The 22,547-nt window shown below is 39.9% G+C and overlaps 1 protein-coding gene across 1 annotated transcript in view; it reads right to left on the minus strand.

The window, feature by feature from the left end:
• smurf2 (SMAD specific E3 ubiquitin protein ligase 2) overlaps positions 1 to 22,547 on the minus strand; it is a 34,054-nt gene that overhangs the window by 10,326 nt on the left and 1,181 nt on the right. Inside the window, exons 2-8 of the mRNA XM_079455962.1 lie at positions 9,433 to 9,471; positions 8,658 to 8,766; positions 5,038 to 5,171; positions 3,651 to 3,716; positions 2,626 to 2,710; positions 1,330 to 1,413; positions 465 to 667 (exon numbers count right to left, since the gene is read on the minus strand). Of these exons, the coding sequence (XP_079312088.1) occupies positions 465 to 667; positions 1,330 to 1,413; positions 2,626 to 2,710; positions 3,651 to 3,716; positions 5,038 to 5,171; positions 8,658 to 8,766; positions 9,433 to 9,471 (720 nt within the window). The remainder of the gene's footprint in view (positions 1 to 464; positions 668 to 1,329; positions 1,414 to 2,625; positions 2,711 to 3,650; positions 3,717 to 5,037; positions 5,172 to 8,657; positions 8,767 to 9,432; positions 9,472 to 22,547) is intronic.

Here is a 22,547-nt window from a genome sequence, read left to right on the forward strand (position 1 = left end):
AAAATGTGTCACAAACCAACCATGCAATCTGATAAATGAGCTTAAAATCAAAGCTCTTGAAAAAATAACTATTTATAAACCCAATTCCACACTTGTATCTCATGTCTACATATCCACTGTGATGTGCTGCCTCAACTGAAAAAGCACACACAGCTCTATTTAACCTGTGTCTATAACCTCTGACCTCTGACCTCTCAACGGGCTCTCTCTCTCTTTCTATCACACAGAAACCTACACAGCCAGAGAGACTGAGGGATTTCCAGGTCACTCGTCTGACCCTGCAGCTGGTGGTGACGGCACGTCTGCGATATTTCTGACCTCTCTTCTTTACTACAGAGCTCAAATCAAATCTGTTGCTCACAAATGTCTATTTTCCAGATCAGTGTGTGTGCATGTGTGAAACGTCAGTGTATTTTTGGCTTTGCAATCTGGCCCATATGTGTGGATAAGGTGTGCGTACGAACCGTATCCCTCTGGGAGGTCGGGCGGTGTGTGAAGGTGAGTTCTGCTCATGTAGTTTCTGTGTCTCTGTGATCGGACCTTCCTCTCTTGCACCCGCGGGTCATCCGTAGGTACAACCGCCGCCCCGTTGGGCGTCATGATGGGAGTGTTCTCATCAACCAGACAGCTGAGCGGCCGGCCGGGGCTGGAATACTCGGACGCAGGCCTGCGTGTGTGAAAGACAATGTTTCCCATTGGTCACATCTTGGTTCGCTTCAGTTTTCACGACAGTAGGTTTAGATTTAAATCCCTCTAATGTGCTCGAGCAAACACTCCCCTGACAGAAACTCATTGCTATTGTTTTGTTTTCGTTAAAGCATTACGCAATGATGTCATGCAATCTCTGCAGCCGACGCCGGTGGCAAAGCTTCAAGCATTACATCTTTACGCAATTTAACATCTCAGACAAGGCTGTGAAATGTCTGGCCAATTCCAGCTGCCTTGCTCAACTATAAACGCTGTTATTGGGACGCGGAAACATTTAAAAGCTGAATCGCGCTAACACTATCTGCATCATCTGTCCTCTGTGTCAACATTTACTTGCCTCTACACGGTTTTAATAATATCAGGAGTTACATTTCAAAAGCTTTATGGTCTCAGTGGCCGTGCCGTGGCACATGCAATATGCCCGGCGTCGGCTGGAGCGGCACAAAGTTCCTAATCGCTGAACTATGCAGACGTGGAAATGTGTTTTCTTGAGCGAGGAATCACGCTTCACCATACGGGACAGATGAACACGTGGGCTGTGGAGGAATTTTGACGAGACACCGCAGTGTGCACAATATATACCACACATGGAAATATTATACAAAAGAAACGTGAGCCCACCTGGTCGGTCTCTCCCATTGGGTACTGCGTGTGATATGATTCAGATACTGGATCCGGCCAGATGCAGTTCTCCTCTCCTCCCAGCTGCCGACGAAACACAAAGAGACATTCATGCAGAGGAACAAACAGACCGACAGACATGCATGCAGGGACAAACACAGGGGTCCTAAACTCTGGTTGTCAGTACCGAGTGCATACTTTAAATCAAGCATTGCTTTACATTTCATCACGGCACTGAAAAAAAACTTAATCTGTATTTTTGTTTGATAAATATGTGACCCAAACTGTGAAAAGCCCAGCTAAAGTGATGTACTGTATTCTACTTAAATTCAAAACCATTCCTTGAAAATATAACCATGATGTCATTAATATTGACATGTCAAATATTAGCTGATAAAATATTAGCTTATGATGCTCATTATCTCAGAATTTAATAACTTCAGCCTGGTTTTCCATGTCAGGGTCACATATCCGTACATCCTTAAAACAACATCACTTTATAAAAAGTTATTAAGATCCAGATCAAGACAAGGCTTAGCTTAAGTCGCGACTCTGCCTTAGTTAAATTAGAATAGTCGCTTTTATTAAATTGCTTAAAAGATAAAACATTACTTGTGTGCATTTGGAGATGACATATTTTAAGATGTCAGGTCAATTTATTAACAGTTAAGAAAACTCAAACTTGCATTTTAGTCTGGTACTAGTCTTAAGCCTGGTCTGTGAAACCGGGTATAACTGTAAATACGTTTGTTTAATTTGACTTGTTTGATTTGGAAAAAACGATATTGTATAATAAATGATCTTCTTATAAGAATTTGAAATTTGAACAGTTTATTTCCGAAATAAGATAAAACTTTTTCAGTTTTGTTTATTGTGCATTCAAATGAACATCAATCCATCTGCAGTTGGTTTGTTTTGATTTAAGCCATAATAACACAAAAAACATCCAGCTAACTAACACAATAAAAAACATGATTTTTAAAATCTCATAATTTGTACTTATTATTTTATAACTATTTTCTAAGCAAGATATACAGTATATCGCTGCTGTCCTTCTGAAACCTTGTATCTCCATATCTTATCGTTTAAAATTTTTGCCATAAATCATTATTACAAATAACCCTTTATGTTTGTAACTGGCAATAAAAAAGTGCCTGGCAACTCTGACAACACAGTATGCAATCATTTAACAAGTACACAGTTTTTTCCATTTCATTACACATCCAGGTTTTGGAAGGACAGCGCCAAAATATATCCGATGTTTGCATAAAGAATGTGAAGATTTATTTCACCCACCCATCTGGCAAGTCATTGTCAAACAGACGACTACAGTCTACGACTGGCCCTCCGCTGCCTATCCTATCTCTGGACTGAAGACTCACTGTGGACAAAAAATAAATCAATAAAACAAGTAAACATGTAATGCAAGCTACTTTGTTGTAGTAAAATAGCACCAAGTAAACCAGTCTGTATACATAGGGGTTGTTGTGAATGGCTGGGTGTGTAAATCCCGTCACAAACACACGTAGGGGTGTCCGGTCCTTGTTAGTCTACATTTATTTAATTCTATGTGAACAGAAAAATAATAGCACACATTTCTTGAACAAACTGTGTAGATGTTTAACACATCTCTTAATTTGCAAGATATGAAAAATGTACCATGTGCGATGACATCATCACACCTCACCAAGATCTCATAGTGATGGAGGCGCGATGAAGCTTTTTTACAGCTCTCATGTGCAAGGAGGTAAATTGCTGTGGACTGTAAAAGCGAAATGGATAAAGCGAGAAGAAGTTTTCTCCATGGCTCCCACGTGAGGAAGGTTTTTAGGTAAACGTGTGGGTTTAACCATCAATAATGAAAAGCTTTGAGGCTCCGGTGATGATGTGACTCACAGCACAGAGGAGTGAAGAGGACGGAGCGACTGAACGGGAGAGCTCACAGATGCAAGCAGCGACCGAAATGAATGCCACACCTGTTAATGGTGGGTGATCTGGGAACATATTTCTTACTTGCCACAAAACTGTATTTTGCACACGGCACCGCAAAGTCTCAATCTTGTGGTGAAAATTCTCTCTTCGTGGCTGAATGTGAGAATATACGCAGCGTCATGTCTCGTCTTAATAAAAAAATTCATTTCATGAACGAAATGGCCAAAAAACTATTTCCAATGAAGTAACGGTTCCTAGAAGAATTGCAATATCAGATGTTTTCGATCTTTGGCAGACCGTTTACATCACTCTGATTTGTATCTAAATGCAAAGATACTTCTTAATCCCCACATGAATTAGTTTCACCAAACCCAAAACTGGGGACTCACCAACTATCTGTCCCCTCACGGTGTCGCTGTCATTGGGCCCCAGCTTGTTCAGATCCAAACGCTGATCTGTAATTGAGCAAAAGAGGAGAAGAAAGAAAGCCAGAGGAAATGTGTCATTATTTCATATGCGAAACCACCGACCCTAGGTGACCAGTCATAGACTGCCCCGCTCTGCGAGCCATCATAGATTTAAAATACAGCCTGCATCACTCCACATTCACATCTGAGGTCACACACACTGCACTCTTGTATCTATGTGTGTGTTTGTGTGCGAGCGCACAGAGGCAGCTTTCTTCCTCCCAGACTGTAGATGTGCCGATAGGACTGAGGCTCTTCCAGAAACACGCTGAGGCTCTCGGTCATTGCCGGAAAGAGAGACAGGAATAACAAGTACCCTGCAGACATTAGAGGCCACTATCTGTTCTCACACACACACACACACACACACACACACGCAAGCCAGGATGCACAGCTAGACTAAACAGAACTGAGAGCGCGTTCAACCACCAAAAGTGGTCATAGTCAAATCCACAACGATGACACAGATGCACGGATATAGATATTTTGCCCAATATCGCGAATATAAAATAATAAGCCTATTTTTCAATGTAAACACCATTGGTAACCATATATACCAAATGTCAAATAAGAGTATTGTTTTAATAAAAAAGCAACAGGTGAAAATAACAGAAAATATGCCTTTTATGACAGATATACCATGCTTTATTTAAAAATACACCGCGATTAAAAAAATGGCAAAACAGTTACCAATACATCATGCATCTCTACTAAAGACAGCCTAATTGTTAGTGTCGAAATGAGAGAGAGCGAGACATAGAGAAGGATGGCAGAGAGACAGGAGGGGTGCAACCGGAAATGGTGAACTGAATCACTTCCAGCTGTGGGAGCGACTGCTGGTTTCCTGTGGACAGCGGTCAGGCTGGAGGCTTTCTAGGGAAAACCTGCGTTTAAAATCATCTCAAACACAAGAGAGGGGCTGGAACGCAGCCACAGAGACGTGACGGGACCCTGGTACCCTGAACACACTCGCTGGCGGAAACCATCGGCTCATGTGTAGCCCTCCGACACTGCTGTTGCTATAAAGGACGTTTTAAAATTCTCGGTTCTTGTCTGCGAGCTATAGACCGTCACTGAGCACAGATCATTCAGAGACAGACAATGATCTCCAGCCGCACCTTGCAGTCAGATACGATCACGTTTTAAAACATGGCAGTTGTGTGATTTATAAAGGTCGCCCACCCGACACAAAAGCGTTCATGCACACGAACGACCTTTCAAAAATAATTATATAGAAAAGAACGGAGCCCAGTGTGTCCTAAGTTCATCATGAAAACAGTTTCTAAGCCAGACACACACACACACTCACAGCCTGTGTCTTTCAGTCTGTTAATGGAGTTGGAGAGGAGTCGCACGCAGCCGAGAAATCCCGCCCCCTGCTTCTTATGGATCTTCTTATGGTTCCACACGCTGATGGTGATGGAGTCTGACTTCCCAATATACCTGCAGAAAGAAAACGAAATAGATACTATAAATCTACGAAATAAAAATACAATAAATACAAATTTGCTGCTTATTCAATGAGTACCATGTCAAAAAAAACAGTATATATAACAGTAAATATAAATTAATTATACATAAAAAAATAACAAATGTATTTCTGTTTAGTTGATCAGCACAAGTACCTAAATATAAAGATACATTTACTTCCAACTAAATGACTAAAATATTAAGGTCTTGTTTTTTAAAGGATCAAAATTGAATTTCTAGAACAAATCAAAACAAACAAACACGTCCGGGGTTTAATTCACTAGGAAAACTGCAAAAAATATTTTCTTATTTTTTGCCTCATTTACCTTCTTAAATATCTGATAATCAAACGATAATTAAGATATTAAATCTTGTATTCTAAAACAATTATCAAAATTAAATGAGTCTTTGCTTAAAACAAGAAAGATTGCATGATACAACTTGAATAAACGTGTTTACCTTATTCATACTTGGCACACATTTTTTGTTGTTTTAAGTATTAATTCCCTTAATTTATTTGATCTAAGTGATTTTGTAAATAAATGTATTTTGATTTTGTATTTTTGACCATATTGACTTTCAATTTCTGTACTGAAAATGAAGATAAAAACAACTAGAAAATCTTTTTTTTCTGTGAAAACAATTATTGTGTTTGTTTTATTTCTTTTTTTTAAAGCTGGATCACCTTAATGATAAAAATAATGGTTACGTATAGAATGAATGCGAACTGGATTCTTACTCATTTAGCAGTTTCACACAAAAAGGTTGGAGTTTGCTTTTTGTAAGACTAAAACGGCCAGTTCTTTATAAAACGAATCAAGATGCAGAAAGCTTCAAACCGCTGCACCGTCCCCTCAGCATCATATGCATTTCATCATGTTCTCCCCAAAATGCTCAGCTGGTTTGACTGAATATTTTGGCACAGTGTTAGACAAAACAAATTATTCTTTTAAAACCGAGGAACAGAAATGCCTCCAAAACTGGAAAACAAAAAGTGCAGGCTGACAAAAAACGTGCAACCTAAAGTATGAGACGCCTGTGAACCTGCCAATGGGAAAGAATTCCTGGGCAAAGTATCTTGTTTGGACTGAAAAAGAAATTGGAGGGTTGGAGGAGAAGGAGAACAATAAAAGGAACGAAAAGACAAAACTTCAATAAAACACAAGATGTCCTGACCAGAAGAGGTCCAACCAAACCCAAACAATCTAAAGTTCTCCTCTCCGATCTGGAGAGCGATTAGCAAAAGTCCAGAGTGCAACACTAAGCTATACATGAGGGAATCTTCACACATAGTTATTTATTAACAGGACCAGACACGATCGTGTAGAAAAACAGCAACAAGAAGTAACCCAACCTGACCAGGGAGAGAAAGAGAACAAGAGCCAAATCCTCTTCTGTGACCAGTTAACCATAGATAATGATGGTGTAGTCCATTTTAAGCTTTTGTGATGACTTCTCATAGCGCAAATGAATATCTTAACCCAACAACACATGAAAAGACACCAATCTGGTCACAATGTTTATAAAGTGTCCTATAAATAACTATTTAAAATCATCTCACAGGATTCGTTTTCCATTCAATTGGATATCAAACTATAACTTTAATTTTGAGGTTTTAACTTCAATGGTTCGCTTATAACCAAGATGTGTCATGTACAGCTGCTTTGTAACAATGAAAATTGTAAAAAGCGCTATATAAATAAAGTTGTCTTGACTTTGCTTGATAATAAAAAAGAAACCCTGTTTTAAGAGAGGACGGAGACACAGTATCAACAGTCCAATTCAACTTTGTATTTCGAAGAAGTATTTGTGTCGGTCACGTTTCCTATTATCTCTACGTTTTTTCCAAACCCGACAAGCAGGTTTGAGTTTCAGTAGTTTTGTTTATTTTGTGTATTGACTATAGGTTTTCTTTGCCACGTGAAGGCCCCTCAAGGGCCTCTTGGCATTTTGGGTTGTAATCCTCGCATACAAATGATCCAGAAAGTCTGTAATGTATGTGAAGCTGCTATGTGACATTGAACATTGTGAAAAGCGCACATTTATTATGTAATTACAATTTGAATGGGGAAAAGTGCAATGCTCGGTACCTTTGAGTTAATAAGCCAGGCAACAAATGATTAGGTTAAAACAAAGTATAAGACGTCAGGTTTAATAGTTTAGATGATGATTTATTGTAGTCTTTGCAAAACGTTTGAAATATCTTAAATCGGTCTTCTTATCTCTCTTCCTCCGTTCAAGTAGATAGGACTTGGTCTCGTGCCAGGAGGCGTTGCTAATATGACCGCTGTGGAAACTTTCCATAAAGGGACTTTGTAAGTCATGCATAATGTTATGCATTATAAATAAAATGATTATTCACAAAGGATAAAGGTACTTTGAACAAAGGTACTCTGAACATATATCACAGTAAACCCAGTAAATATTTTCCCCACCCGGTATTCCGGGTTACAGGCGGGCTATGGAAATGAAGACCTATTTTCCACAGACGTGGGACAGTATGCTGATTTTTGTTGTTCGTCGACCCTCCTCGCATCTCGCTCGCTCGCGTTTTCCTTCTGTTTTTCGGCCTGTGGGAAAAGTGGCAGGCCTGCGCACTGAGGGAAATTTTCTATTTTACTAGGCGCTGTGAAACGGGTGATAAACGCAGTTGCAGACAGAATCTCTTAAAAACATGTAAACAGATCTGGGAGTTTTTTACTCTATGAAAATCCTCTCTGTGATCTTTACAGATAGAGCAGGCGACTTCGGTGGTGGTGACCTTAATCCTCAAAGCCTGAAGGATGCTGGGAGATTTACTGATGGCCTGCGACGATCAGGAAATCTTACACCGCTTCCTGGAGAAAATCCTCTGCGGTTTCTCAAGAGTGCTTGAAATCAAATTAAGGACGTTTCAACGCCTTCCAAATACGCATGTTCACCTTGATGAATGCGTATAAAAGGAAATAAAATATGAAATAAAAGGGCACCTTGCGTGCAAAACTAATTGCGTTTCTTCATGACGATTCGCACAGAACAATGACACTTTGAAAGATCATCTAAATTGATGAGAAAGGAAGAGTACACAGCACAACTATATCTAGAGAAACAATACGATTGGCATCACTGCCCTGATAAACCATAAAAAAATGATCAGCCAAACTTAAAAATCTCTCCCGTTAAAATCTTCAACATGCAAGTTTGGAATAAACAATGTTGGTGAATCATCTGTTGATGTGGGCACTGATGTATTTGTTTTTTATAATTATTAAACGGCCTCAAATCTACAGTACATGGCCGTATCTCAGGGGTCAAACCTACACCTCAGAGACCTCTTTGTCTGCATCGTCACCTCCTGAATTTCTAAACACAAAAGTGCCGTTTCTCTTGATCTGGGATCAAGTGTAAACTAAATTGTGAGAATGTGCGGGACTGAGAAAGAAAAACATTAAACACAAACAGACGGAAATAAACACTCACAGGTCATAGTGCTGGTTCCATTTGGGGTCCAGAGTATTCCTCACTGTGTCTGTGGAGTGACACTGGCCCGAACCATCCACCACCACCTTAGCAAAGGGGTCTGGCAGCCCTGTTGTATGACACACAAATATAACATTAATATGATGCAAATTCAAACCCGTATATTTCGCCAATTGAGGGCATTTTTAAGAGTATCAAAGGTCCAGTGTGTCATCTCTTTTAGGCAAAGAAGCGAAAACGTGACGACATCTTAGTGCCGTGTCAGCCACCGTAGTGTTCGAAAGGGAGAACCTTATTTTGATTCTTACGTCAAAATTGACCCGTTTTAAAGTCTTTTTAATATGGAGGTTAATAAAAAGGGAACACATACACACTTTGCAGACGTTTTTATCCATTGGATTCGCATAGACGTTTACATCAGATTCACTGAGCTTCAAAATGAAAATGTCATACTCTTCACAAATTCCCCCTTAACTTGAATCTTTGTTCTCGAACCCCAGTCACACTGACCATCTCTCTCTCTTTGAGCTGACATCCGATCGGCCTTTCAGATGTAAGTTTGGAGAGCTTTCAAAGAGAGAAAAAACGTGCAGTGTAAACCAGCAGCTGGTTTGTCTGCTCGAGCTGACCCACATTTCTGGCGTCTCGTGAGGGAAGAGCACTTATCTCTCGCTGCACACTTTTAACAGATGAGCCCCGGCTAAAACACGCCACAGAAATAGAGCACGCTCTCAGATGCACGCTCTCTCTGTGTTAGTGAAAATCGGATACTTACGGAAGAAGTCTTTCTTCACCAGGTTTTTGGCGCACAGGACTGCGGAAAGAAGAGAGAAACAAGGATTGGTTATTGCTTGTGACACTTTCACCTCATGTTTTGTGGTTTAAATAAACACTTTGATTTTCATTGTATTACAAATAAACATTACAAATGGGGGATTTACATTTTTTTTACCAATAAACATTGCAAAATAGAAGATTAAGGCAACTTTCCTGGCATGGATTTTTGTTCAGAAAGTTTTGTTTACAGCTTTTTAAATCTCTTTATTTTTAGGATCTCAGCGTGGTTATATGGCAGGGAACCTTTAAATCCAGACTGAGGCTCTTATAGCGCACCCACTTCCAGATCAAGCTCACAATGTATTAAAGATGCAAAAGAAAAAGACTACACGTCACGCTGCTGGCCTACATTCAGCCTAATAACTCGGAGACGGTAAAAACCAAACAGTCAAACTTCAAACTGACCCGAGCTGTCACCTACACCAAGGGTGTTTATACAAAGCCGGAGAGCGCTCACGGTCAGAAATGACAAAGCTTGAGGTCAATAGTAATACTATGCAGAACGCAGAAAATACATGTAAATATATATTTCATAGCCACCGATATAATATATATTAATTATTGGGTTGTAAAGGAGTCCGACATATATAAATACACAATCTTAAATACAAGTTATGTAAAACAGCGATTAAAGAAGTAATTCAATGAATGCATAGCAAATTTTATAGGCCTATATAAATGACATATTTTTGAAAATATTAAAAAGTTGAATCAAAAAATGTAACCGCGGACTTGGAGTCACATTTTGGCCAATTAAATCACGCGGTCCCTTAATAAAAACTAAAAGAGTAATGAATTAAACCAGCGAGCACAGACAGACATTTCAGGGAGCGATGACAAAGGGAAGACAGCCCGAGGGAAAAAGCGAGGACGGGAATGAAGGACGACCAGAGAGCCGGCCGAGCACATCGGAGGTATTCAAAGAAAACCAAAACAGTTCAACTCAGCAGATGGAGGAAAGCCGAGACTATAAAGAACAACTGGAATGTGAGGAGGAGGTTAAAGGGCTGAGAAACCTTCACGTGCAGGTGAGTCTCAGACTTTACTTAGCAAACCCAAACACACACAGAAACACCTGCAGAGAGACTGCTATTGATTCTGTCTGCGGACCGCAGTGCGTCTGCGGCTGTTCTGCACCTCACACGCACACGCATGCATGGAAACATCTGTGCAATGTGGGAACTTTCCATTGACAGCAAATTTTATACTTTTTTTATAGTCTATCGCCTCTCACTTTTGCAGTTTTACAAAAGCATAATTTGCTGGTCACACATACCACACGCATGCACATGCAAACATGCACAAACCTCGCACACACGCACGCACACAATATTGTTGTACGATTTAAAAAACTATTTAAGCTAATTCATTAAACCCATGCATACAGGAAGGAGTTTAAAGAGTCACTGTGTCTAAAAAAATGGAAGAGCCTTGTAGGTGTAGGTGATGATAAAGACGGGATATCTCAGACGAGACTGGATCCCATTTCTCCGGAGACGACAGGCGAGAGGGAGGGATCGGATAAAAAGGAAACATGCTCGCTGCGCAGTCGAGGAAGAATTTCTCTCTGCAAACCTCCCTGGGAATGTTTCACGTTCCAGCGAAACCCACCTCATCATTCCACCATCTGGAATGTATCTTTCTCTCTCTCTCCCTGTACAGACATCTCTCTCACACACACACACACACCCTTCAACACCTCATCTACGCTCGGCTCCCTCCATGAATTATTGACAGGTGATAGTGTTAGCATCTCTGTATAAGAGAAGAACCGGTGAAGAGAAACTCAAATTTGAGGATAAACAATCCGCTTTGTGTAACGAAGAATGCCCAAACGCACTTTTGCTTTTCTGGAAAATACGTCTACTGAACAAAATCAGAATTGACGACGAATTCCACACGTGGACTGAAACGAGCAGACTCAAGTAAACCAAACACGATCAATCTCACGACTGACAAATTAACTGTAGGCTACCGCTGAACTAGATCATAAATAAAACACGACCCGCGGGGAAAAATCTATACGTCTGCGAGATGTACGGCGACCTTCCAGCGCGCATTGCAACTCATCTTCATTCCAATGTATGCGTTTCAGCTGATGGTATCAAAGCGTGGTTGTGAATCACTCGTAAAATACAATTCCGATACATCTGTCGGCAGATCAACAGCATGTGCCCATCCGCAGATGTGAACTCATGAATGAAGTGATTCACGGTCATTGACACACACGGGAACATCAATGTGTGAGCTCATATAAATAGACTCGACACTGTCAAACAATGTATTGGCCACAAACCTCGAACGCAGATGAAACCTGGATTACATTCTGCCCGGGGTTATTTCCCTTTCCATCACAATGATTAAAACAAGACTGCACTACTTTCTGCGACAAAACTTGTAGATCAGGTACTCGAAACCAAAAATTTCATTATGGACATTAAAGTGGGAGCAAAAATGATATTTGTTTTAGCAAGCACCAGTAATTTATAAAAAAAACTTAAAAGGTTAGTTTATACATGGAAAATCCCACAATGCTTGGTGTCACAATATCATGTTACAGTCCATGCTTTCCCACACTTCTTAAAACGATGATTCAAGCACTCATTGTATCTACTTCACTGACTAAGACAAAAAGCCATTTTCAGATTAATTTTCAACTTGGCAGGAGTCAGACTGCTCGGTTTGCTCTGTTCTTTTTCCGAGGGGCAAACCGGTAGCTAATTTAGGCAAAAGGGTCTGTGAGCGATGCGATGCCAGGAAAGGACGTGACACGGTCAGGACAAGCATCCGTCGCTCGGCACCCTCCACGCATCTTATCAGGCGGGGCGGAAGAGTCGGAGAGCGCTCGCAACTCATGTTTGTCAAAAACGGCCCATGCCAGGAACTGAATAAGATGACAAAGACACGACCCAGAGGTGATACACAGAGTTCGATAGAGTAAGAAGAAGAGAAAATAAAGGCGAGTAGAAAATAAATGTGCACCTTAGTCAGACATTGAGAAACAAAGCTGAAAGCTATTAAGATCTGCCAGTCAATCTCTAAGGGCTTTTGGGGAAAGTAACAAGTTTCTAAAGAGATTGGTTCCCACAGAAGACGAGCTCACAGCTCTACAGGATGCATGCATTATTATTTCCAACTTTCCCATAACAAGCCTGCATCTATTTACTGTGAAACACATGGAGTCGAGCCGTTTGATCGTACGTGTTAGAGAAACAGTTCACACACAAAACGATGAAGAAAACGTGTGCTCACACCTGCAGGGACAGAAAGATGTTGTTGATGCGAGGACTGCTCCGCGATGCCTTTTGTGAACCGGAAAAAGTGAGTGATTTGAGTTGGGGTGAAGAGGACATGTCTGGTTTACCGAAAGCAAATATTAACTACACCGAGTTTGACCTTCAACCATTATAAACACCTCCGTCACGTGTGAATCACACAGACTTTGACACAATGGTCATTGTTCTGTACCAAATCGAATCGTCTTTACAAAACAGAAAAAATTTGACCTATCTATCCTGTAAGAAAGAAAACCGGCAGATGAGATCTCTTTATTATCTCAATTATTTCAAATAGACGTTAATAAGAATAAATAGAGGGCAAATGCAAACGTTCGCTTTAGTCTCCTGCGTCTCAGACATTTCTCCTGAGAAATTAGATCTCAACAATACCACAAACTGAGCTAAGATTTGTCAAGTCTGCAATCAAAAGTCAATATTCCTGAAGATCTCAATATGAACTCAAACATTTCTCACCCAAATCCCGATTATTTTACCTCTACAATCTACATTCACTTTACACCTCCATATTCTTAATGTGCTTTAACAACGATCTCCTTTCTTTCCTAAGCAATTTTTAAGAGAAACATCTGAGACTAAGTTTAAACTTAAATCAAATACAACTGAGAACTATGAAATCGATGAGAGAGCAACTTCAGCGCAATAAAATTGTTTCTCTGTGTCCAAGTTGCCCCATTTTTTATTCAGGACGTCATTGTATGTAGATCTTTCAAGGCCTGTCAACACTGTTCTTGGGAATGTTACCTAAATGAGAAACAGAAAGAGCAATGATGTCATGAGGGACGTACCAAAGCTTTCGTGGAAAGCCACGGACCGCCAGACGTCAACATTTAAACAAAGAGGGACCGAATCTGCGGTACGGTCATAAAGGAATTGTTTGTAAATGTTCAGCATGTTCTTTCTTTGTTCTTCCGTATTTCCTCTCAGAAGGTTCCTCGAAGGTATCCAGACTTCTGACTGCAGTTGTGAGTGGATTCTTTAATGGGTTTACCGAGAGAAGTAATGTAAACCTCACGGCTACTTTACAGAACAAGCTGTACTACCAACAAATATCTTAACGTGACAGTTCAGCCAAAAATTTTAATTCTGTCATCATTTACTCCCCCTCAAGTTGTTCCAAATATTTATAAATGTCTTTGTTCTGATGAACACAGAGTAAGATACTTGGAAGAATGCTTGTAACCAAACAGTTCATGGCCACCATTGACTGATTTTAGCCGGTCCCAAAGCCTGGTCCTTTTAAAACAGGTCAGGTATGGAGACAAGCTCCACCAGCTTAAGTCCGGAAGACCAGTTAAAAGCAGCCAGACTACATGTCAACTGCAGTTTAAGGGATACTTCACCAAAAAAAGGAAAGCTCTGTCATTTACTCACCTTAGAGTTGTTCCAAATTTGTATGCATTTCTTTGTTCAGATAAACAGAGAAAGATATTTGGAAGAATGCTTATAACCAAACAGATTTTGCCCCCCATTGACTACCATAGTAAGAAAAAATACAATGGTAGTCAAAAGTGCCCCAAAACGGTTTGCTTTCCTATATTCTTCTAAATGTCTTGGGGGCCAAATCTGTTTGGTCATCAGAACAAAGAAATTTATACAGATTTGGAACAACTCGAATGTGAGTAAATGATGACAGAGTTTTCATTTGTGGGTGAAGTATCACCCAAAAGCCAGAAGAGTCTCATCTATGGAGCTTACAAATATGAATCAAAATGTATAGTGTTAATGAAAAAGGCAACCACCAATGTAGAGATGTCTTGTGGGAATGGAAACACAGAATTGTGGGAAAGTTAAATAAAATGGAGTAAGTGGTGAAATAATATTGAATCTGCTTCACGGTCCTTAACACTTGTAAGGAAGTGGTGGTGTGGGAGAACAGTCTTGCAAAAGCAAGTGTTTCTCAGATAATTAATGCTCTGGGAAACGACGGCATCCTTACATTTCCCCAAACTACACAGACCTTCGCTAACAATTTTATACCGAAACAAGCTTAACCAGGTAATTGCTTGCTAATGACAACATTTCAGTCATTACAATTGGGTGACATAGCCCTGTGATTAAATACCTTGGCTGGAACCACAAGGTTGTAGGTCTAATCCCCATACGAAGCCATTCACCAACTATTAGCATTCTACCCTTGAGCAAGGCACTTAACCTCAGGTTACTCCAGCGGGATTGTCTGAGTGAGTCGCTAATTGTAAGTCGCCCTGGATAAAAGCCTGATTCTAAGTGAATAGTAGCAGCAAAACTACAAAATGGCTTCAGCTGTAAAAACTAGAAACAGATTTTTAGAGGCTAGGGAAATGTGAACAAAAGACTAAAATTATTTAAAGGCCCCATGACATGGATTGATGGGTCTGGGTTGATGTGTTTCTAACTGAAACAAAGTTAAGACGGGACATGTATGAAGTGCCAACCTGATCTCAAAAGAAAATAAACAATTTTACAGTTGCGATTTTGAATGAATGTGTATTAAAACTGTGAATTAGAAATTAGATCTATTCTTATTAGATAAAATTCGAGAAAGCAGACCATACTTAAATGTACGACTGAGATTGTACAAATTCAAACTAATTATGAATTGCAACAAGATTGTGTTGAAAGAGTACCACCTCCCTTTATTTTGTACATTAATGCTACATGCTAATGCTAGCAATATTGTTACTTTGATTGGACAAAAGTTGCAAGATGAGTCATCAACCGGTCTGTCTCTTTTAGTTTAAAATGCATTTAACTGCTAAAATTTAGTTTGACCAACTTTTCATAAATAGATTAGCAGATTAGTCTTAAAGGAACAGTTCAACCCAAAAAAAGAAAATGTTGTGTTCACTTCCTCACCTTCGAGTTGTTCCAAATCTACAAAAGTGTCTTTGTTCGGATGAACACAAATAAATATATTTGGAAGATTGATTGTAACCAAACAGAAATCTTTGAAATCTTTGTTGAACACAGAATAAGATATTTTGAAGAATGTAGGAAAGCAAACAGTTCTGGGGCACTTTTGACTACCCATTGTAATTTTTCCTACTATGGTAGTCAAGAACTGTTTTGTCACAAGCATTCTTCCTAATATAGTTCTTTGTTTTCATTGGAACAAACTGAGGGTGAGTAAACAAAGACAGAATTTTAATTTTGGGTGAACTGTCCCTTTAAATCTAACACTAAAAGCAACAAAACCCAATTTTAGTGCAAATTCTTCAATTAATCTGTGGTGAAACAAAATGATGGAGAATATAGAAAAAAAGTTAGACTGTTGGCTTGCCTGGCTGAAAGTTATCACACTTATCGGTCTGAGTTCACCCATGACTTTCTGAATGTATAATCCAGTCACTCCAAACAGGCTGAGGCATCTCACTGGAATGCAGGCCTCTTTCCTCCCTGTCGCTCTCTCTCTTGCACTCTCTCTCACACTATAAGCCGACTGGCCAAGCCTTGCCTGTCTGCGGCCATGTTTTGACTCCAGCTAAAGAGCCGCACGCTCATGTTGGTAGCATTGTTCGTCCGTAAACAAAAGGCTTCCTTTCTCTCCGCCACTCCTTCCTACTTCACTTAAAACGGTGAGAGAAAGACGACGGGGTAATGAGAGTAGGGCGGAGGTTGATTCTGTGTTAGCCGAGAGGTAGGTGTAATCTTGAATTCGCTTCCTGACACCACACTCTCCGGTTTCCCCTCTTACGTGACTTCTGGTGAATAAGGAAAGGATTTAGGACTTTCTCACTCACTCGCTTGGTATCTCATTCATTAGGCCTGTTCTCGGCATCCTGTTTGGCCGAGCTCAAGTCTGAGTCAAGACGCAAGCTTATCTGGAACAAGGCCTGGCGCGCCAACATAGAACCCAACCATCGGCTGACCTGAGAGATTCTCTTACGTTCCAGTGAGATGAAGTGTTACAGGAGGTGCAAAGACATTATCAGCTTAAATTGCTTGCTTTAGAAGGTCAAAGGTCAGTGTCTTCATTCCTTTGGCCTGAGATGACTCACAAACTGTGGTCAGCATTAATCATAAATGCTTGAAAGAATATCTGTGATTTTTGTAATGGCCATCACTGGCTATCCCAGAGTTTCCATGTGGTTGCCATAAGACAATGAATCATGTGTTTTTTGGCCATTTATCACTGGGATAGGACTAGACCGTTACTAAAAGTCATAAAAAATCGTATGAGATTCACAAAACAACCATTTGATTTTATTGCAAATACATAAAGTTTAAGATGTAGTTCCCCTAGAATACAATAATACATCAAGAACAATATTTGCATGCATTTTATGATTTATGTAGACGGGAATTTGTAAAATGAACAATCTGAAAAAGCAAAAAATATCAATATAACCCACAATGTAATTGATTCAATACAATTCAGTAACCACCAAAACTACTTTAATCTTGACCAAAAAATCGGATAAAACAAAAGACCGTTGAGAAACATTAACTGTGTGCGTTTGCCTGCACAAAATAAAAGGATATCTATCAAAAATCTGCTTAAAAAGAAACCTGTTTTGACGTGTTTACAACCATAGTAATAAACCGGCTACGCAGAAAACCGTGTTTACATGGAGGTTTGAGACGTGCAGGGTTTCTTGCGTGCAGTGACGTCATTGTTGATGGTCCGCAGGACCTGCATATGCAAAAATAGTTCTTCTTTTTGACATTTCTACATTAACTGCATGAATCGAGAGTGGACTTTTAAGTGTTATTTTAATATTACTTCCGCTTGGGAGTGCTGTCAGACATGGGTACATAAACAAAACAGAGAGAAAACCGGTCAAGGCTTTTACATGCAGCGCGGAATCGGAGTAATTGGCAAAAAACGACCTCTGCCGAGCGCTTTTTGCTTAAGCCGTTTATGAACTTTCACTGATCATAGAAAACAGTTTTACGAGTTTACATGATTTGCATGTTATCATCTTAAGTATAATCGGACTAAGACTGTGCATGTTAACGCACTCACTGTCTCTGATCTCTGCCCTTAATCTCAACAAAAAACCTTTTTAACATTAACGGTGAAGGGAAAACCCCAGGAAAATGACATCACCAAACCACTTTGGGAGGAGTACACATCATGTCTGTGATTGCTTATGCTCTGGTTGACTGAAAGTTTAAGCGCAATTAAGGTTCGATTAACTTAAATTAATGAAGGTTCACTTCATCAAAGATATGTCATGTAATTACACCGGAAAGGATTTTATTAACGGGCGCATTAAATCCACCCATCCCTAAATATCTATTGACTGCCACTATGGAACAAAAAACTGCTTTGGAAAATTCACACTAGTGCAGGTTCCTGCTTTTTTAAATATATAACCCAAACGATACGATTTTATGAAAATGATCAGATCACCGAAATAAAGGAAAACGATCTCATATTGTCATCCTTATGCTGTGCTTTTTGTGAATATAGTAACTTCTGTACGTTCACAAAATGGCTCAAAACAATTTACAAAACAACTAGCGCTGTGTTCATTTCAATGTTATTTTGTTCTTTCATTAAATGACATCATTCTGTAAGAAGATACATATTCTGACATACAAAGTTACAAAACGTTGCTAAGCAACAAAACAACAACCGCCCCAAGGTGCTTTATGGTGAACAAACCACCAACCAGCATCAAGAATCCCAACTATCCATTACGAAACGAAAGTGTATCTCTCGAGCAACGTGGTTCCAACAAGCAGCTGGGAAACCCAAAGCTGTGGGCCATATAATCCAGATTTTTAACACTTCAAGAAAAAGGAAAACCCACTACAAGCAGGACGTTCTGCACTGGTTGAAGAAGGTCTGGTGCAGTGGGCTCAGACTAAACAATGCAGACCACAGGAAGTCTGGAAGACGGCCTAGGTGCACTTGGAGCTGCTGCAGGTAAACATTGGGATCGTTCCCGAGCGAGACCACCGCTGTGTGTGGCTCCTGCAGACGGACCCAAGTTTTCCTGAGAATGTGAAGTTGACGTCTGATCTGATCTGGCCAGCAAAAGTGAGACGTTTAGAAAGCTGAGAAGTTGCAGAGAAACCGTAAACAACCAGCGGACACAACAAAACTTTTAGTAATTTTAGTATAAGCTATTTAAAGTATGAACGCCTTATTTGTTAATGTACTGCTATCTTAAATCAGCATTAGAACAGCCTATTCTGCTTTCTAGATATGGGCATCAGCCATTAATAACACACACGGGTAAAGCTCAATGTGTCAAAGCTTTAAATGCAAGTTGCAACCATGACAAAGTAGAGAGGAAATTTTCCATTGACATGAGAATGCTACAATCAGCATCGCCATTCAGATTATATTCAAGATTGAGAGGGGAAAGCCAATCTGTTTGAGCGAATCAGGTCAATATAACAGGACATATCACTAATGTGCTCTTAAACAACGCAGTGGGTCCACAGAGGAGATGAGAAACAGATGCACAAACTGAGGTGAGCAAGTTACACGACCTCCACCCTGCTGTCAAACAAAGACAATTCGTTTAAGTGTGTTTATACCAGTTGGCATGATGCTTCATGATGTCACGCTTTACATTCTGTTGTAAAGTCTATTCTGGCTGCCATGGAGATGAGTAAAAAATACCAAAAAGAATTCAACCAAATTAAACTGAGACGAGAAAATAAGAATGAATAACTAGAACCATTTTGACAAAAGCTTAATCTGATATCACAAAATAATATAACTCTATATAACACTATTAGTACATTTCACAATGTGGTTGTTTTAGTTGGAAAGAAAAAGGTCATTTTAATCTTCAATACTGCATGTGCAATTTGGCATATTCACTCTTTTCTCAAATAGATTAGGAAAGATGCATTCAAGCTTTTGTATGCATGTTACAAAGTTGTCTTATAAACTGAAGCTGAATGACTATAAAATATAGTTTTTTATATACATTTTTTGTACATTATAATAAAACCCATATTTCCGGTTATGCTTCCTATCGTTTTCCTTCTTGCTAAATAATTTTGTCTGATAAATATCGACAAGGTTTAGTGTTTTTTTTTTGCTGGCTTTATCTAACCGGAGCGGGCATTAAAAGCATATACTGTACAAACACGACACTCGGATATTCCCTGACCACTACTGTATAAATATATGTATATTTTGGCAGGATATTTAAATATGGGTCCTATACCTAACCACAATACAGTTTACCAGAATCTTAACCATAAATACACGTTTACTACTAAATATATTCACATCTGGCCACCAAAAAACAAACCCTGAAATATTGTGCAAACTCTCCTCGAACCCGAGAATTAAGGGGCGCTAATGAGGAACGTCTAGCCGAATGTTTTCATTTGCTGCCAGACGTGGTACGCAAGTCATACTCAGACTTGTCTCAGCTGGCATCGGACCACAAGCCAGTTCCTTATCCAAGATCATGTTTCCCCGCCGTCCAACCTGGTCCATCAATGTTTGAAAAAACAGCAAACAGACCGCATCGGTGCTCTCAGACGTGAATAACAAACATAAACACCTCCATCCTCACACCTGGTCCAAAATATTGCACAGCACAGCGGCTGCGGACTTTTACTTAAAAGCTCTCCGTCTGCATTTCCACGCCGGCTGTAGCGCTTATCTGGCCCCTGCAGTTCAGATGCAGCGGTTTGTAAGCAGAACCATCTCTGCCTTCCAGCGGAGCAGCTGAACCAACAGGAAATCCAGTCTCAGTCTATTAATTGGTGGAACGATTTCAATCACTCGAAAGCTCACAGTCAGAGAAGAAAAACGTTTGCAAATGGCGTGCAATTACCGCACTTTCTTTTCGCCTGCTTTCGATTTGCCTTTCCCCCCTGCCCTTTAAACTCTCTGCTAGAATGCGATTCAGAAATTTGGCAGGGCTGATGGCAGCCATATGCAGCTAAACATGGTGTTTTTATCAGGCCCTCCGTCTGGAGACCCACACGGCTGGAATGACGTCCAAATTCTCGCGACATTCCATCACCTATTACATCACAAATTAGACAAGGACAATTTTCTCAAATAAACTTGTCTGGAAAATAATCACTTTCATCCAAACTCCCTTTATTTCAAAAATAAGGTTTTTATGATGTTATGATGTTTTTATTGTGCTAGTTGTGCTAGCTATTTCAGTTATTATGGCTTTAATCTAAAGAAAACAATCACAGTTTGACTGATATTAGTTGGAATGCACAATAAAAAACATGATTTTTGAAAAATCCTAAAAATGGAGTTCTCTCATTTTGGAAACAAACTCTTCAATTCAAGATCCACAGTCAATAAACAAAACTTTCCGTCAGATGACCAGGACCATATTTACAGTAAAGCATGCAAGAGTGGATAAAAGAATAAAGAAAAACAAAGGATAGAAACGTGGAGAGACGCCAAACCACATGCAAATTCCCACAGAAAGATTTTAGAAAATGACGGTGAAGCGAGTCACACTGTATGCCAGACACATCTGATGCAAAACTCTAGGGAATTTCACATGGAATCTTAAGCTTTGTCGATGTGATACCTCTTCATCCTTGTTTTCTTGCATAGTGTGTCTATATCTGTCTGCTCATAAAAATGGTTGTTCAAAATAGCCTCAAAAACTGTGGCCTGAAAATGTGCAGTGTAGTGTAGTATACAGATGAATTATAAAAAAAACGAGAAACTCGATTTTACATGCAGGATCATTATGTTCATGACAACAGAGCACATATCCTAAATTCTGCCAAGTTACTTTAGTCTAAATTTGGTCATTCCCATTATTCTAAACAGCATTGTGAAAACGGTCGGTGGCTTCTTTGCCAAATGACAGCTAGCTATGCAAATACAAGTTCAGTTCACAGGTAACCAAAAGAGAGGCCCTAGAAGCACGTAACAAGACGCCCAAGCTTACTTCTGAGGGTAGCAAAGCCAAGCTGGAATCAGCTTGTAAATCATCAACTCCATTCACAGGTTTTGGTATGAAACTGGACACATCCGAGAAGGCTTCTCTAAAGTGTAAGAAACAGGAGGATGGGGGACTTCTCTTGATTTCCACAGTGAGTTTGCATTCCACGGATGCCACTCAGCGCCTCAAGACTGTAAAGCCCTGCTCCCCCGTAAACGCACGAGATCCACAGTTCTTGCCTATTCACTCAATAATTAAGAGCCAGTGATATAAAGCTATTAACATAAAAAATAGACATTGAACAGTAGCCAGCTGCTATTAACATAAGACTACAGCCCTAATCGTCCACCCATCTGGACTTCATTCCATCAGACACAATGCAAGCCGGCTGCGCTCTAAGAGTGAAAAGAATTGGAATTTGCTGGAGAGCTGATGCTGTAGGTACATCAAACACGGATGCGGTCATCTCGCACTCTCTCATTCAAAACAGGTTCCACTCCTGTTTGTATAACTATATGAACGGAAACATTTCAAACTAAATAAATGTGACCCAAGAAGATTACAGTAATCTATCCGAAATAACAAGACCAAGATCAGAGATTTTAACATGAGGTAATCCATGTCATTGGTTATAGAGAAATGACCATCCTCTATGCAACTAGGTTAACCTTTATACAGTATAGCACTCCTGGGCAGCTACGAGACGACAGAAGATCAGTCATTGTAAAAGTTCTATCCTCATTCCAACCCACTGTTACAGTGAAAAAATAGCTCATTTAACCAGGGAGGGAAATGATCTCTTTCTACGAGCCAGAGACAGACATCCCAGAGTGCCACAGCCTAATCTTCCAGTCTCAGAGACAGCCACTTCCTCCCACATCAACACTGCTGGGTCACGATGAATGGACCACAACATCAAGATCCTTATG

Source organism: Barbatula barbatula, assembly GCF_947034865.1.
Source record: "Barbatula barbatula genome assembly, chromosome: 5".
Classification (NCBI taxonomy): domain Eukaryota; kingdom Metazoa; phylum Chordata; class Actinopteri; order Cypriniformes; family Nemacheilidae; genus Barbatula; species Barbatula barbatula.